This window comes from Papio anubis, chromosome X (genome assembly GCF_008728515.1).
Source record: "Papio anubis isolate 15944 chromosome X, Panubis1.0, whole genome shotgun sequence".
NCBI classification, from domain to species: Eukaryota; Metazoa; Chordata; class Mammalia; order Primates; family Cercopithecidae; genus Papio; species Papio anubis.
Genome location: NC_044996.1, coordinates 68,191,571 through 68,210,215, shown reverse-complemented (window position 1 = coordinate 68,210,215; position 18,645 = coordinate 68,191,571). Strand labels below are relative to the sequence as shown.

At 33.4% G+C, this 18,645-nt stretch overlaps 1 protein-coding gene across 5 annotated transcripts in view; it reads right to left on the bottom strand.

Moving 5' to 3' along the window:
- Positions 1-1,313: 1,313 nt before the first annotated feature.
- The window catches only part of HDX (highly divergent homeobox), a 188,687-nt gene continuing 171,355 nt past the window's right edge, over positions 1,314-18,645 (bottom strand). For 3 of the 5 annotated variants that reach the window (XM_031660578.1, XM_031660577.1, XM_031660581.1), the window contains 4 exons: positions 17,446-17,529; positions 14,051-14,140; positions 9,688-9,810; positions 1,318-5,436 (listed from right to left, as the gene is read on the bottom strand). In XM_031660578.1, coding sequence (XP_031516438.1) covers positions 5,311-5,436; positions 9,688-9,810; positions 14,051-14,140; positions 17,446-17,529 — 423 coding nt within the window. In that variant the 3' untranslated portion in view covers positions 1,318-5,310. Of the gene's footprint in view, positions 5,437-9,687; positions 9,811-14,050; positions 14,141-17,445; positions 17,530-18,645 lie in introns of all 5 variants that reach the window. The other 2 variants (XM_031660579.1, XM_031660580.1) reach the window with 2 other exon arrangements.

The following is an 18,645-nucleotide window of genomic DNA, read 5'->3' as shown; positions in this document are numbered from 1 at the left end:
CATGATGTGCTTATTTCACACTGCAAGCCTGTATCATAACATGTCGTGTACCCCTTAAATATACACACCTACTGTGTACCAACAATAATTCAAAAAATAAAAAAAAATGGGAAAAATAACCTCAGATGAATAAAATGCTTAAAAACAAGCAAACAAACAAAAACAAACAAACAAACAAAAAAATGTTTTCCCCCTCTGAGTCCAAATGTAATTGGGGGGAAACACCTTTGTGACATATTCACATGGGAAAATGTTCTCAATATATTTTTTAAGAGAAAAAGCAGAACACATCTTCATATTCAGCACAATTCCAGTTTTGTAAATATATATTTGAGAACATAATATGCAGAAGAAATGACTGGAATTAAATATTCTAAAATGTAATAATGATTCTTACTGGGTGATGGGATTACAAGTGGTTCTGTTTTATAATATATTTTCTACCTTTTCTAAAATTTCTGCAATGAACATTTATTACTTTGATAAAGAAATATAAATAAACAAGTGAAACTTCTTTAGTTTCATTTGATGTGAAAAATATTCAATCTTATGAACTACTCATCCATTGACTTGTCTTTTAAATAGATTTGCAATGATACTCATTCACTTATCTAAAATGAAATGATTTCACCATCTTAAGTCAATAATTTTGTAGATCTGAGAAAGACATCAGTCATTTGAGATGCATTTTTGTATGTGATTCACTCCTTGCAATGTTTTTGAAAATTTACCAACTGGGAAGAAAAACTGCTGTTTTGCTAATTAAAACATACCACTTGCCCTTCGCATTCCTTCCCCACTAGTTAGGTAACATGAAGAGTTTTAATTGGTAAAAGGCTTTGACAAGGCATGGGCATATTTCACACAAATTAAAAGCATGCTCAACCAGTTTCTAAGATAACCAGGAAAATTTAGATGCAAAATCGCCACATTAAAACAAAACAAACAAACAAACAAACTCTTGTAAAAATAACACTCTGTTACACTGTGGCAATTTACTTGCTGATGTTACCATTTAAATATAATATCCCGAACATATTTGTTGTCTATTACAAAATATTCACTTTATTCCACTGGTATTGGAGTTAAGTAAAGTCAGTTAAGGACAGTACACATGTCAGCTTGGAAATCAACTCAGTTTCCACATGAGCACTCCATTTTCTCCCTTCTTTGACCCCCAACACCTTATTATTCTCTTCATTTTTCATTTTATCAGAACTGTATTTCAGGGAGAAAATAATCCACTTTTAAAGGGGAAAGTGCTTACAACACAAAGGCTTATAAAAATAATTATTAAAATAAAGAAATAGATGTCTGTTAGTTGGAAATCATTTATTGCCTCTATAAAAGTTTAAATAAAAACTCTACAAAAATTCACATTACAGTCTGATGTGGTTTTAAGGTGACAGTATATTTCAGAGGTAGTACTAGTAAAATGGGATGCAGGATTGCTAAAATTAATTACTTAACAAGTTAATGCAAAATAAAATTTCAATGTGGAGCAATATACACTCAGTATATATTTTAATGAAATAATTTTAATTATATTTGCATGAAAATATCACTTTATTCTTTTTTTCCCCCAGCAAATCTGCTCTTTATCAAAGTCTGTTTTCAGCAATGGTATGTAGACTGCAGGTTCACAAGTTAATAGCCTCCTCGATTATAGCATTACAGAGCATAGCTTGGTGAAGAGCATGATACAGTGCTGTCTGCCAAGGAAAATACCAACTTCAAAGAGAAATCTACCCATTTACCTAACATTTAGATACAGTGGTACGGATAACTCCCTTAAAAAGCTAACCTATCACATGTTTGCATGTTTAAGATCTGAATGAAAATCTAATATATTTAAAACGCAGACAAAATTTCTGGAATAACACAACTGTAATATGGAAGAAGGGCAGGAGTTAAAGTTTTCAGAATGTCTTTTAAAAATGATCACAAACTATTTGTCCAAGATGAGGAAACTATCCCTTGGAAATGGGCTGAATCCGATTCCCACCACCCCCACCAAAAAGGCAACAAAGTTAATTTTAGAGCCAAGAATTATTTTAAATTCACCACTTAGGTTTTCTTCTACAAACTTACAGACTGCTGAATATGAAAGTGCCTCACAATAGATGTTGCTGTCTTTGGAGAAATGGCTTCTTTGACATCTTTTGCGGTCTTGGTCGAATAAAGAGTACAGAGTATAATTGGGTCTGAGCCTTTTCTTCTCCAACAATAACAAACATTTCTATCACATGCTTGTAATGACAATACAATAATCCTGCTGTTGATAACTGACCTTACAACAAAATATCCCCAGTTTCCATGAAGAGGCCAATTTTCTTTTAAGGTTTTCTTTGCATGTGCTAATTTTCCTATTCTCCAGAGCAATTGCAATTCGCATTTTCTTGTGAATAAGTTTAGCTTGGCTGAAAAGAAGAAAATACCTTCCTTTTTGTTCGTATGTACACATTTTGGAAGGTAAGTGCTCTTACATACACATCTCTGGCTTAAAAATTGCTTGGCTATTCTAAGCTTAAAGCAGACATAGAAATGTAGTTGAAAGAAAAAAGAAGTGTTTTTGTTTTGTTTTGTTTTGTTTTGTTTTTTTCCACATTGGCTTCTGTCTCCCTGAGAGAGCCTTCAGATAGTAAGATCTGTTTTAATACTCTCAAAGCCCTAAAGAAAGAAACACTAGTTAGTTAATTTTTATCCCCAACCATGAAGATGTTCACAAGAGTAATTATAAGCTGATAATTTTTCCTACTCTAACATATCTCAAAACCAACTCCTATCTACATATGCAAAAAATATACTTTCTTCATAACAACTTTCAAAGCTTGATCTTGACATCTTTTTCAAAATCTACCATGCATAATTTCAATCTGGCAATTATGGTTCTTTTTCTATAGATACAGGTATTTCCTTTGGTTCTTGCTACAGAACAGCCACATTTCATTTTAGAAGTGTTTTAATTCCAGTGATGGTGAAGGAAAACATTCTGGTGCTGAAACACAAATTTCAAGTCAAAAGGAGTTCTAAATGTATTGTTACGATTTATATAGTTTCTGTTTTGATGAAACTTTAAACAGGCAAAAAGATCATCTATGCTTTCTCTAAAATTGTAGACTAGAAATCCTTCTAAGAATCATACCTAGCAGAACCTTAAATCTATTAAAAATTCTATTTAAATAAGGTTTATTAATATCATAGAAGATGTTAACAAGAAATAATTATTTGTGAAGTTTACAGTTTGCTGAGAAAACCAGTGTCCAGCACAGTGTCTTCTCTATAGCAGGAGCTCAACAAGTATTTTTCGATTTAGTGACTAATGGCTGATGTGTGACAAATACAATCTATAGTGTTAAAAGTTATAGGAGAGAGTATACCTATACTTAATTTGCAATGAGAACCAAATAAGAAGGGGCTTAAATTGAAGCAGAAGTAATTATATTTGAAAGATAAACTCAATAACTATGAAGCAGACCCTCGGAGAGACTTGAAGACCTGGAATTTGTTCATGCTACTTAAGTGGTTTCTAAATTTGCTGTATATGGGGGCGACTCTTTGTCTCATGGAGGAATTGGTGTGACTGGTACATTTAATCATAATATCTGAGGTTCTGTTACTCTGTGCTGCTTTCTCTGAATGGAATTTGGCTTGTCAGCAAGAAATACTAACCACTGTTTGCAAAACTCCATATGGCTCAAGGAAGCATATCTGAACACTGAAATATTCTTATTAACAAAGGAACCATATCAGTAGTATGGCAGCAATATAAACAAATAAGTGACAAAGTGAGACTATCAGTGGGACTTTACCTATTTATGTGTGTGGAAGGATGGGACACTTCTGGGTTAAAGACATTTTTGACTGCCTTTCTGTGTTCATAAGTTGGTATTAGTAAATTTCAAGATCAAATTTGGCTCTAATTACAAATTTTAAAAATATCCGAATACCTACTATGTACCCACAAAAATTAAAAACAAATTGGAAACAGAAACTTGATGACCGAAACAGCCATCTAGCTACTTCATTAATCTTTTAGGTATAGATAGTAATTTAACCATGCAACACAATTGCACACTGCCAAGTCACAAATATATGACACTGTGAGCTTAGGGAGAAAGTGATATTTTTTCTTCTATGGGTCTTGGTAATACCATCTGGTACTCCGGAAAGGAAGAACTGCAAAGAACACTCTACAGTATGTTGCCATCTGGTACCTACTAATAGAACAACTGGGTAACTTGCCCATTTTAGGTGTGTACTCATAGAATAGTATTCAGGGAATTCAGAAGACTGTGATTTACAACCAAAGTAGTATAACTCTTTTTGAATACTATCCTTGGCTGATGGCTCTGTACAGGCCTCATATGGAAATGAGGTAAATTTTGTGGCAAAGCTGAATGACTAAATTTTTAAAAAATCTCAGCAGCTTACCTTGACTTCCTGTTTCATAACATGTAAGAACTAAAAAAGAATTATAAAGATGGTGATAAATTTAAAATATTTGCGTAACACTTCATCTAACTCAGTTATACAAATTTACTACTAGAATGTCAATTGTATCAATATTTGTCATTTGTAGTAATGAAGAATCCCCATCAAGACTAATTTTGACAACATTTTGTTTCTGTACACTTCGTAATTTATTTGACTTTATGTTGGTTAAATTACCTTTCCATTGTGCTTCCCCAACCCCACACAAATATTTGGGTTAGATAATAGAAGAACACCAGCAATTTACAATTACATACCTGTAATCATTTCAATTTTCAATCATTAGCTTAAGTCGAATTCTCATAGGGGTTAAAAAATAAATCAGAGAACTCATTAAATAATGAGTTAAATACTTTTTTAAAGTTTTATTTTAAATGTTCAGTCCACTTTCCTGAGAAAAAGTGTATGTGGATGATAGGAAAAGCAGAGAAGAAGAAAGAAGATGTAATGGCTACAAAAACAAGACTAATCAAGCTGTAGCAACTTGATAAGCAATGCTGAAATGTCTTTAGTTATTTTGTCTCTGGTTAGAAATTAGACATAACAAATTTCAGGGTTAAACTGCTGAAACTTAAATATAAATTTTTTCCAGAGTTCCATCAGTTAAAAAAATACTCTCTCAAACAATGCTTTTAAATTTCACCTACATTTTTTGCACTGTAGCCATTATATCTTGTACATTCTTCACAGAATATGTCCATTTCAACAATGTGTTTTCCCAACTAAAGAATACCAGGGCAACAGAATGCAGTTATCTTGAAATGCACACCTGTTACGAAGCCAAAGGGCTGTATCATACATTCCCTCCAACTGAAATCACAAACTTTCTGAGACATTTTTCTCTGATAAAGAAGATACACTGAATGAGGTATCATCAGGCTCCAGCGAGGCATGATTGAAATCCATTTCTTCTAATTCAGGAGGTAAATCTGACAGCAGTGCCTGAATAAAAAAAAATTGATATTTTTGAATTAGTATGTGGATAGATTGTTTTCCAATTTTATGTTAATAGTTGTAGTCCTCTCATGGTGAATTATCTTTTTGGATTTAAAGAATAATTTATACTTCGGGATCTTAGACAATACCTTACCTAAAAGAAAAATTCTTCATACATTATTAAGACGTTATGCACATGTACCCTACAACTTACAATATAATAATAATAAATAAATTTAAAAAAAAAAAAAAAGAAAGTAACAAAATTCTAGATGTTGAAAGTGTGAATTGTGTAGAGTGGAACCTTTACAAAGGGGATATTAAGAGGGAAATGAGCAACTCTTCTGAACCAAGTGCTTTGAAGTGTTTGAGGTTAGTGATTTTCATACTAGTTTGGAGTGTGCATTGATCACTGTTTAAGGTATTTAAAATTGCGTTCTTTGTTAAAATATTCATGCCAGTTATGCTGTCCTTCATAGGAGACTGCATTTAACAAAACTCTATTTTGTACTTCAGTGGGAGAAAGAACTTAGCAGTATGGAAAAACGTTCAGCTATTTTACTTTAGATTAAATTTTAACAACTTGAAAAGACCAAGTAATTTTATTTTTTCTTTCCTAAGGCTATGTTCATACCTACAGATGGTCAGGCACCCACCAGAGCACAGCGGAATCAGTGGATCTATCTGTAGAAATGATGTATCTGGAGGGCTACTCATTTCTCTGTTTGAGTAATAAGGATAATCCAATAACGATAAACTAAGCTTTGTCATGGTCTAATTGTTTTATCTGAAGTTGGAGAACATGCACCCATACTAAAGAAATAAATGATTGATCAAGTTTTATGCGGCTGACAATGCTGATGTTCACTTGACCACAAGGAATTTTGAACTTAATGACCGATTTGCTGCTTCCAATACTAAGAATAATGTAGCATATCTGACAATTTTTAGACAGTATTACTTGTAATGTGGGCTTTGGGTGCAGTGGTAAATAAGGACCAAGGGAACAGGAACAGATAAAAGCTTGTCACTACCCAATTAAGGAACAGAAAGGGCATGTTGGAGAATATATGAAATCCACTGTTAAAATAAGACAGTATGCACTCATTCTCTTTATTAAAAGAAGTGGCAGCTGCAAATCCTATACTCCTTGCCTTGTAGCACAGAGGCAAGATAAAAACATTCTCATTTTTATCAGGCTATGTAAGGGAAGACTAACCCCTATCTGGCAGACAAGCTGTTATTATTTATTTTATAAAATTGAATTTCTCATAAATTTATTGCTGGAACTGAGAGTATATACACAGTAAACTAACTTAAAGGTAATGCATGCTTTCTAAGTTGCTAGATTTCAGTAATACGACACAGAGTCATTTTCTCCTAGAAAAGTGTTTTACCACTAAACCAGTCCCAGCGCAATGGGGCCTTTTCTGACGTTGGCTGATCATTCTATGTGAAATACATCACAGATTTAGCTCACTTTGCAATTTAGAAGATGCCATATTAAAGAGGAGAAAGTGTTCAAATTAACATTCACTAAACATGTGCTTAGAGTCAGACAGTCAAGATAATGAGATTTAATGATATTCTAATTTTTAGTGGGGAGATTACAAATCAGAGAAGCATTGTTATTTATTTCTTTGTTACTGCATTATAAGTAGTTGACTGAGTAAAATGAGTGCAGTAAAAATATAAAAAAATTTTAATATCTGAGGCAGCATGGGGCACTACTAATACATGTGGTCCACTTTAGAATTCTTCTTTCAGTATCTTACTAGATTTGCAACTGAAAAAAATCTTTGGATTATAACAGTTGTTGGAACTGCCATTTTCACAGATACTAAGGTGAATACAATTAACTTTCTTTATTACGAATGTTTCATAAATGACAACTATCCTCAGGTTCTGATCTACTGTCATTTTTCCCAAGAGATTAAAACATTTTCCATATGATCAGTTTCCATAACACTTATTCTAGACCCTATGGTATGAATATCAATTTCTGTAGTATTAATCATTCTTATCCCACTCGCAAAGTGGAGAAATTGAAGCTCAAGAAAGGCTATTGATCTGGCTAGGAACACACAGTGAATTAGCAGAAGCAAGACCACAGCAAATGACTAAGTATAATGCTGAAAATATTACTTTGATTTTAAAGTGGCTAATTGATTTAAACAACAACAACAACAAAATCTTTGGGTAATCTAGTGTTTCAGTCAAAGACTATCACATTTTGTAAACCCTGGACTACTTCAATGGTCCAAAATATTCTATGGACCACACATCTCACTCAACTTACACAAATCAAGATTAATGAAAGAACACTGAAAATTTGTTTTAAAATTAAAAACCACTGACACATGGTTGTCTTTTATAAGGTAGAATAAAATTAATTCCAGAAAGAAACCCATAAATATTTTATGATGTAAAGATCAGTAGTTTAAGTAATTACCTAGATAACTTTTTTGGACTACTATTCGTGTCTTCTATATTTTGTGACCATATTCTGAGATTCATTATACTCATTCTTAGTTATACAAATTAGTAGTTTCTATTTGGTGCTGATTATACTGGCTATAAAGCTCGCTACAATTTTTGAATCATGTTCTCTTTCAGCCAACTTTTGTCCATATACTAATTTATTAGTCTTTAATCAGAGGGAAAGTAGAAGAGGAAGAGAAAAATAAAAATGCACATTAGTTACACTTCTTATTTGTTATTGGTATTGGTAAAAGAACCAAACCAGGAATGAGGTTAGAATTAGGAAATAAAATAGAGTCTGTGTACTATTCCTAGATGTCAAGAGACACAGAAACTTGCTAGTTACTTGGCCATATAACTCTGAATTCACAACCATGCTATGACTTTCAAAACAAGGGCCGCACTTCAAGTTATTCCTCTGCTTGTACCTAATTTTGTTTATTCACAGTTATTTAAAATTTACAGTACTCTTGGAACCATGTTCAAAACTACCTCCCCTATTCATTTAAAATCTGCATTTTTAGGTTTCTAAAAAATAAACACATTTTCAGTATGTCACGGAATATACATAACTCACATAATAAACCAATATGCTTAAATTAAGCTGGCAAAGATAAATGAAAGCTACTGTCTTGGAATGTCTGTGTGTGTGTGCGATGGGGTGCACAGGGAGTAAAATTCATAAAACTTGACACATAATATACATGCTAGTTTGAGCATCATGAGTAAATTCATTAGTTTCAATTTTGTGGTTCAGCACTTCAATAAAATATATAAAGGCTATTTCATTAAAAAAAAAAAAAAGGAGGCTTATATGATGCTATGGCTTTAATCTTTTTCCTTAGGGATATCTGGGGTGGGCTATATACATGCTGCCTTTCTTTGATGTAAGAGATGAATATTTGTACTCCTGACATTCCTTGATGAATAAAAACCTCTGAGACTGTTTCCTAAATAAGATAAGGGTTACCTGTGTCTCACACCACTCCTATAGAACTGTGACAAGGAATCAGCATACTGACATATAGTTCAAATGAAAATTTGTTATAATTTAATATTAAATGGAATATTTATTATAATTCTATAGTTTTTAGCAGGCCTAACAAATTATTATATAGATTTCACATGAATATTTGAGACATGAAATGTAATTTGGGAGGAACTGGTAAACAAAAACCCACATCAACATGCAAAAGACAGTAAATTTCATCTTTGGAGTCAAAAATTCAAACGCTCAAATACTTAAATTGGGAAAAGTAAGTGATGCACTGTGGAAACAAAAAATTTCACAAAGTAATTTCATATTTTCTTAGTGATGAGCAACACATTACAGAACAGAAGATGTCCAAACATCTGTGAACTGTAGTGAAGGTTAACAAGAAATTAAGATCCAGAAGAGAGGCAAAGAAATGCTTTAACTCTTTCATTCACAAAAGGTCCCAAAATATGTGCCTCTCTAGTTAGGGTAGCCCAGTCTCTATCAACATTTTCAGAAATTTCTTTGAAATTAATTTTAAAATTATTTTTCCCACCTAAAGACTAACCTGAAATTAAAAGCATGTTAATCAATTATTTTGATTTTCCACTGAAGCAGCATTCAAAACCTGAGCAGCTATTCTCAAGAAAACTGTTTTGCAAAGGTCATGAAATAACAAATATTTCCTCCATGCCAAACACAAATGAAGTATAAAAATGAAAATATATGAAGAACCCAAGTGTGACATACCATTTTTCGACTTGATACATTGCAGCTTACTACACTCTCCTGGGACCTACCTGCTGTTGTTCCTTATCGTCAGCTTTCATGGCTAATATCAAGCTTCTGACAAAAGTCTGAAGTTTAAAGTATTTTTGCTTTTGAATCTCTAGCTCATTTTCAATGAATTTGACTTCTTCATTCTGAAACAGAAAATATCAAATGATACAATTACCTTATGTAAACCTAGGAGTGTACATGTTTGATGCACAATAAAATTCTTAAAAACCATCAAATAAGAAGGACAATAAAGAAAACAAAATGTTAACATAAAGGAATACAAAGCATGGAAGAAAATGATCCTATTAGTCATAGGCTGCCTTTTAAGCAAATCACTATAGAAAACAATTTTTAAGATCAAAAACCAATCCAATCAGTTCCAGTAAGAGAAAAACCAAAAAACAGCTCCCTTCTTGGAAAGACCCCTCCTCTATCAAGCCTAATTGGCATTTAGATTAAGATTAAGAATAAAGGCTGGGCGCATGGCTCACACCTGTAATCCCAGCACTTTGGGAGGCAGAGGTGGGCGGATCACCTGAGGTCAGGAGTTTGAGACCAGCCTGGCCAACATGGTGAAACCCCATCTCTACTAAAAACACAAAAATTAGTCGTGCGTGGCGGCATGTGCCTGTAGTCCAAGCTACTCAGGAGGCTAAGGCAGAAGAATCACTTGAACCCGGGAGGCAGACAGAGGTTGCAGTGAGTGGAGATCGCGCTGCTGCATTCCAGCCTGGGCAGCAAGAGTGAGACTCCGTCTCAAAAAAAAAAAAAAAAAAAAAAAAAAAAAAATTGAGAATAGACGGAGTCCAATTAACCCAAAGAGCAATAGCAGACACAGTAATGTTGAATTTGCCATTCAGAAAGTCAACTACTCAGAACTTAAATGGTTAATTTGCACAAAGAAGAGCCTGAAATTACTAAGACTGTCTTAAGTTGTTTGCTGAGCCTCCACAGATTAAGTAGGAGTCTGTTATTCCAAAAAATCTGAAAATGTACCACTGTGTACCATTGGTGTAAGAATCAGTTACTCTTTACTATTTTTGCTAGTTGCATAGGTAAAACAACTGGACTAATATTTGGGAGTATTCTAGTGCCAGGACTACTGATAACTGTAAACTTGGGTGGGTGACACTCTTTACTCATCTGTAAAATGGTTATTATACTGGTACTCCCTGACAGTTCTAGCTTTGAGGGCTCTAACACTCAAATAAGATAATGACCATGAAAGTGCTCTGAATAGGTTTACTATAAAAGCCACAGTAATCAGGAAAGGATGGTATTGCATAAGGGTAGACATATCAACCGATAGAAAAAAATAGAGATGAGAAATAAATCCCCACAAAAATGGTCGATTGATTTTCAACAAAGGCGCTGAGGTCACCCAATAGATAAAGTATTGTTTTTCAACAAACAGTGGTTAAACAAATGCAAATCCACATGCAAAAAAAAAAAAAAAAAAATTATCAACCCTTACCTCACATCATAGGCAAAATGTAACAAGACATGGATCATAGACCTAAAGCTAAAATGCATAATAAAACTGAAACTTTTAGAGGAAAAGAGAGGAGAAAATCTTTGTTACCTTGGGTTAGGCAAAAAGTTCCTTAAATAGAACACAAAAATTATGGAACTTAAAAAAAAGAAAACTTTTATTTTAATTTATTTAGTTAAATCAATTTTATTTATTTATTTTTTTATTTAAAGACAGGGACTTGCTCTGTTGCCCATAATGGAGTGCAGTGGTACAATCATAGCTCACTGCCACCTTGAACTACTGTGCTCAAGAGATCCTCTCACCTCATTAGCTAGACTACAGGTATGCACCACCATCCCTGGCTAATTGTTTTTTAACTTTTTTGTAGAAATGGGATCTCCCTATTTTGCCCAGGCCGGTTTTGAACTCATGGTCTCAAGCGATCCTCTCACATCAGTCTCCCAAAGTGTTGGTATTACTGGGATACATTATTGTGCCTAGCCTCAAGAAAGACCTATTTTATAAAATGAGGTCAGGAGTTTTAAACCAGCCTGGGCAACATAGCAAGACTCTGTCTCTACCAAATATATATATATATATATATATATATATGGTATGGTGTGGTGGCATGCAGCTATAGTCCCAGCTATTCAGGAGGCTGAAACAAGAGGACTGCTTGAGCCCAAGAGTTTGAGGTTGCGGTGAGCCATGATCACACCACTGCACTTCAGTCTCAGTGAGAGTGAGACCCTACGTCAACAAACAAAACAAAACAATACAAAAAGCAACTTTGCTCTTTAAAATATATTGTAAAGAAAATAAAAAATAAAGCCATATATAGGGAGAAAATATTTTCAAACCATACATCTGACAAAGCACTTGGATTCAGAATACATAAAGAACTTACAACTCAATTATGAGATGAGCAACAAAGTAAAAAGCAAAATATCTGAACACACTCTTCATCAAATAAAGTATCTGAATGACTAATAAGCACATGAAAATATGCTTAATGTCATTTGTCCTTAAAGAAATACAGATTAAAACTACTGACATATTACAATATGTCAGTACTACTGCTGACATATTACAAAGAGATACTACTGACATATTACAATAGTTAAAGTTAAAGAGATTGACAATACTAAGTGCTGACAAGAATGTGGAGCAATTAGAAGTCTCATACATGTTGACAAAAGGTGTCCACCTCTGCAAAATGCTTGAAGAGATTGATTCTGAGCCAAATATGAGTGACCAAAGGCCTGTAACACAACCCTCAGGAGATCTTGAGAAATGTGCCCAAAGTGGTTGGGCCACCACTTGATTTTATACATTTTAGAAAGACACAAGGCATAAATCTATATTTGTAAGTTATACATTGGTTTGGTTCAGAAAGGAGGGGCAACTGGAAGCAGAGACTTCCAGGTCAAACACAGATTCAAAGATTTTCTGAATGGCAATTTCTTGAAAGAGTTATCAATAGAAAGGAATGTCTGAGTTATGATTAGGGGCTGTGGAGACCAAGGTTTTATCTTGCAGATGAAGGCTCCAGATAGCAGGCTTCAGAGAGAATAGATTGTAAGTGTTTCTTATCAGACTTAAAGAATCTGTTTTATCAGTAATTCTAAACGGGAGGAAGATATGATGAGGCATGGCCAGCTTGCCATTCCCATCATGGCCTGAACTAATTTTTCAGATTAACTTTGGAATGCCCTTGGCCAAGAGGGAGGGTTCATTCAGATGGTTGAGGGACTTAGAATTTTATTTTTGGTTTATTAATACATACATTTTTGGTGAAAGTGTAAAATGGTACAGCTACTTTGGAAAATATTTTGGCAATTTCTTATGAAATTCAACATAATTTTTCTTAACATAAGACTCAACAATCCTACTTTGAGGTATTTGCCCAAGATAAATGAAAGCACATGTCATAAAAAGACTTATCAATATTCATAGCAGGTTTATTTATAATAGTCCCAAACCAGAAGCAGTTCAAGACTTCATTAGGAGGTGAATAAACAAATTATGGTGGTGTTTACACAACTACGTCCACCTGTCAAAACTCATCTAACTGTATACTTAAGAAGAGGAATTTTATTGTATGAAAATTATGCATCAATTAACCTGGTTAAAAATAAAGTCTATCCCAAAGGGGCGAAACAAAATCTTTTCCTTCTGTCTAACTGACACTTTGTAACCTCTGACCATCATTCCCTTATTTCCCAATTTCCCGCAAGCCCTTGGTAACCACCATTCTACTCTCTGCTTGTTTGAATTTGATTGTTTTTTATTGTGCACATAAATGAGAACATGGTGGGAGTCTTTCTGTTCCTGGCTTATTTCATTTATCATAATGTTCTCCAATTCTGTCCATGTTTTTTCAAACAACAAAATATTTTTATATGCTGAATTGTATGAATGATGAATATGGTAAATAATAATAATATATTGCACATTTCAAAATCACTATGAGAAAAGTTGAAATGTTTTCACCACAAAATATGGTAATTTGTGGTGATGGATATGTTATGTAGCTTGATTTAATTAATCCACATGGTATTCATAAATCATAACAGCATTTTGTACCCTATGAATATACACAACTCTTGTCAGCTTAAAATTAAAAAGTAAAAATTATTGTAAATAAATAATCAGCCAGTTACCATTTCAAAAAACATGAAAGTAGGCTATGATTATTCTTTGCATCTAGCAAACTGGTCTCAAAATCATAGCAGGACTTTTAACAGCATTTGTTCAGAAAACCAAATTAAAGTACATTACAATTAATTGGTTCTATGGGTATTTTTATTGTTTCAATTGAGAGGATGCTGTAGTATTTATCATATCCAGTCTATTAAGATGTTTACTATACCATCTATTTTATCAGCTTAGTTAAAAGCTTTTTTTACCTGATAAAACTGCTTCTTCTCAGACCATTTAATATCAAGTGAATCATCTGTACAAGTGCAATTCCTTATCCAGAGGCACTCTATAAAAATCTAAATTATAAGTAAGCATTATAATAAAATTCAACATACTCCTGTCATGATATATTTTACTAATTTTAAGCCTTTGCTTTATTAGTATTCATTGTCGGAGCAGTAGTATTAGTAAAGTACTGACCAGGAAGTCTTTTCTAATACAGGAGATATACGTTATCATTATAGTAGTATGTGGTTTGAATGCACAGTCCTTCTTAGCTGCATTCACAGTGTATTGGGAAACATTAATTCACATTTACAAAAGTCATGAAGCATCTTTTGATATGCAGACTTCTAATTCTCCATGCAAATATTTCTCCTCCTCGGTATTTATGCAATGTTTGGAAAATATAAACAGCTTTAAGATAATTTAATATTGCAGACATTTTCTTCACAGAGCTGCTTTGCAAGCCTATTAAATACTTCCTAGATAACAGGCAGTAATTTATGTGTACTTTCCAGATTTTCTAAGTAAATCAATGCTTGTGAGAAGAACTAGTATCATAACATCAGTTACTGATTTTCATAAAACAAGATCTATCTTATTTTTATTGTTGTTAAAGTCCTACCTACATTTTGAGTAAGCTTTGTTAATTCTTTTTCAAGATGATAGTAAGGAGAACTCCAGGTTCCACGTTGACCAGAGCTTTGATATCTGAGCAAGCTATTAATGTCTGCCAAGTCTGAGGTGCTATTTTATGATGCAGTTACTCCTGCCTCAGGTACTGAGCCCATCAACGTATCTCATAAACATTTTGTGTTAGTTAGAATTCCGAAGAACATGAATTTCTGGTGATGTATCTCAATCAAAAACTCCACTATGACCAAAATGAGTATTGATGGTTGCATAGTAATAAGTGTCAAATGCACCATTGGAAACATTCTTTCAGTTTGCTACATGAAATCCCAAGAATGACAGACTGAATAATTCAGTGTAGGGGAAAAAATACAATGATCCAGCTCCTGATTTTATGTAAATGAGTACTTGCATAGTAGTTTTAAAATTATTTCCAAAGCTAAATTAAGTCATTTGTTCACTCACTCAGCAATTACTATAACTATAGTTACAGTTGAACAGTTATGAGACAGGCTCTCAACCAGGTAACACATAGGTGAATAAAGTAAGTCCCTTCTTACAAGAAGTTTATGATGAATATATCATCATGTGCTGTATAACAATGTTTCAGTCAACAATGTGCCACATATAATGACAGTCATCCCATAAAATTATTATGGAGCTGAAAAATTTCTATCACTTAGTGACGCTGTAGCCATCATAACGTCATAGTACAATGATTAACTTCTCTATGGTAAGATACACAGTACTTACCCTTGTGTTCCAATTGCCTACAGTATTCAATACAGTGACATGCTGTACAGGTTTGTAGCCTAGAAGCAATAGGCTATATCATATACGCTAGGTATGTAGTAGGCTATATACATCTAGGTCTGTGTAAGTATACTCTATGATGTTTTGCACAATGACAAAATTGACTAACAATGGGTTTCTCAGAATTTATCCCCATCATTAAGCGATGCATAATGGTACTTAAGATATCAACAATGTGGTTTTCATCCCCAAACAAGAAACACTAGTATGTGTATACCAAGGGGTACAACATTTTCTCTGAAGACAGATTAAATTACTAAACTGGCAGGGCTTTTTAAAACCAACATCTTGACATCAGTAACAAAAACTGCTATATGAGGTTTTGCTTACCTTTCCTTTAGAAGTAACAAAGTTCATGTGAGATGAGTTGAAAAATTTTAAAATCATGATTACAAAAAGATATATTTTCTATATAGGTGCTGAATTTTGGAAATTAAAGAAAATAACTTTATGGAACTGCCAAGACAGAGGCAATTATATAAAACATATAAGAAAATTCCTAATGGGGCAGTAAATGACCCCTTGTTTCCACAGAATTTATTACAATGGAAAACACTGGATTGATGCAATGTTCTTTAGAGTTCAATGAAAAATATTAGCAAACATTTCTGGACTAGACACTCTGCCCTGCCCTACTCTGGTTTTTAGCACCAAACCTTTTCAAGTAGACTACCACCCAAGAGGCGAGAGGTCTTGGAAAGAATCCTCTGAGTCCTGGGCCCAATCCTCTTTGACATATTTGAGAATGCTAAGAGGAGTACACTTAACAGCTGTGCAATCCAGTCCTTTCGTCTGTAGTTTCCACAACCTGTGCCAAGTTGTGGCATGCAGAGACATTGTAATCCTGAACTGGGCATTTAGAAATATTATATGGCCATGTAGGAGAGGTTATCATAATCTCTTGTATTTCAGAACCAACAAATTTATAATTCTGTTAGTTGGAAATACAGTCGAAACATAGGATTTTATCAGTTCTTTGGCCATTTAGGAAGTACATTTCAAAAGATATTTCCCTTCTGTGTTTACAATATTCAGTATTTTAAAGCTTGACATGTTATGAATATTTGGAAAACAGAATCTGTTGGATGGCATACATTTCAATTATAGTAAAACTGAAAAGATTTTAGAGGAAATGACAGCTGTTGTACTTTCTGATTAAATACTATTTTCTGTTAACATTTTAACATTACTAATCTCTGCTTTGAACACTGATGACATTTCATGACAAGAACTTTTGTGTATGAAAAGAGCTGTGTGGCCAAAATTTCAGAAGGCCCCAAAGTTACCTAGTAAGATAGAATAATCATTATCAAAGGGACAGCTTTTATAAATCTATGCAGAAAACATACTGACATACAGACTAATAGATTATGTTCAGATTTAATAAAAAAAATATGTATAGCACTCTGTCAAAGGCAGCTTTTCAATTTAGTAACAAATGACATTAAGAAAAGGTCATCTGTATTCATATTCATTCTGTATTTGCTTTGGAAATTGCTTGTAAACTTCTCCTAGAACAGGTATATTATTATATTTTTAAAAATTATCTACAGAAGAAGTAAAAATTTAGGATAAAATTACTAAAGTCCACTGGAAAAAAATATCCCTTTTACCGTCATTTAAAAATGAACTTTGGCTTTAGAAAAGCTTTGTCATACATTTCATGTTGACCACTACTAAGTACTGCCTCCATCCTGCCATATACCATCAATACTTACTCCACTAAGCAAACTCTTTGCCTAAGATCATAACCCCTGAACCAGACAGCAATAATTAAAATAATCAGCACTCTGACTGATATTCAAGTTGCCAGAAAGAATTAATGCAGAGCCTCAGAATGCTTAACTTATTAAATAGGAGTAACATAGGTATTGTAAAATTCTACCTCATTTAATACCTTCTCTTAATAAATTCATAATTTTAATTTACCTACCTTATAATCCAAAAGAGAGTTTACTTGTTCTACTTCAGAATTACTTATCATGTCACTTTCTTCATCATCAATAATTTCTATTTTCTGTAACAGAAGTAGAGAAGTTACAAATATATATCACGTCATTCTTACTACACTCAGCAATGTATAGAAAATACGCATTCAATGTTCAGGTTGTCTAGTCTAGATTATCTGGAATGAACTCTGATAACTGACTGGCTCCTCAGTGTTACACATAGTGTGTGTCTGAGCCACCTCCCTCTACCTTTAACTGATGACTGGTAAATAAAAACATTAATACTATTTAAAATAGAAAATGTCTTTTTACAATATCCCTAACAAAACAGGCGAACTGCTTAAACAGTACCCTCCAGTGACAGGAAATTCACTTCCTGTAATGGTGGTCTATTTTAATGGGGGTAAACACACAATTGATGAAATAGTTTTCTTCTGTAAGTTTCCGCATGCCTCTTTGTGACTTATAATGTAAAATGTCAGCATATGACATATTCCAAAATCAAATACCATTTTTAAAAATTCCAATATTTACTGCAGACTGCACAACTTTAGCTCGACAACTAATTAAAAGCAGGCATCTATGATGTAATGATAAAAATATCATGATGATTTGTTTCCTTCATTGAAGAGTAACATCCAGGATGAGGAGGTGGAGAGAGAGGAAAAGGGAGAAAGAGAAAGGAGAGAGACAGATTAAATTATCTTTGGCTTTTTTTAAAAAATGTCATAGCATAGCTTGTACAATATCTTGCCCACAGTAGGTACTAATACTAATTAAATATCTGTCGAAAGAATGAACAAAACTGTTCAGCGTTGATGAAAAAAAAAATGACCAATGAGCTCCAACCATGAGGGGGCAAGTTCTCTAATCATATGATTTTTTTTTTAAAAAAAGGAAAAAAAGGTATAAATAAAACCAGCTCTAATTTTTTCTTTCACATGTAAAAAATACAGTTAAGAAAAAATGCCTTTAAATATTTAAACCCTGCCAACCCAAAGAAAAATTTTAAAAAAGGAAAAACTAAGCTATATTCAGTTACTAGACGGTCTTTTAAGAACAAGCACATAAATAGCAACATGTTGTAGGCAGAATTTGAAATCAGGCTTCCTACCCTGTCTGTGTGTGTGTGTGTGTGTGTCACACACACATACATATATGCACACACATACAAATACATTTAC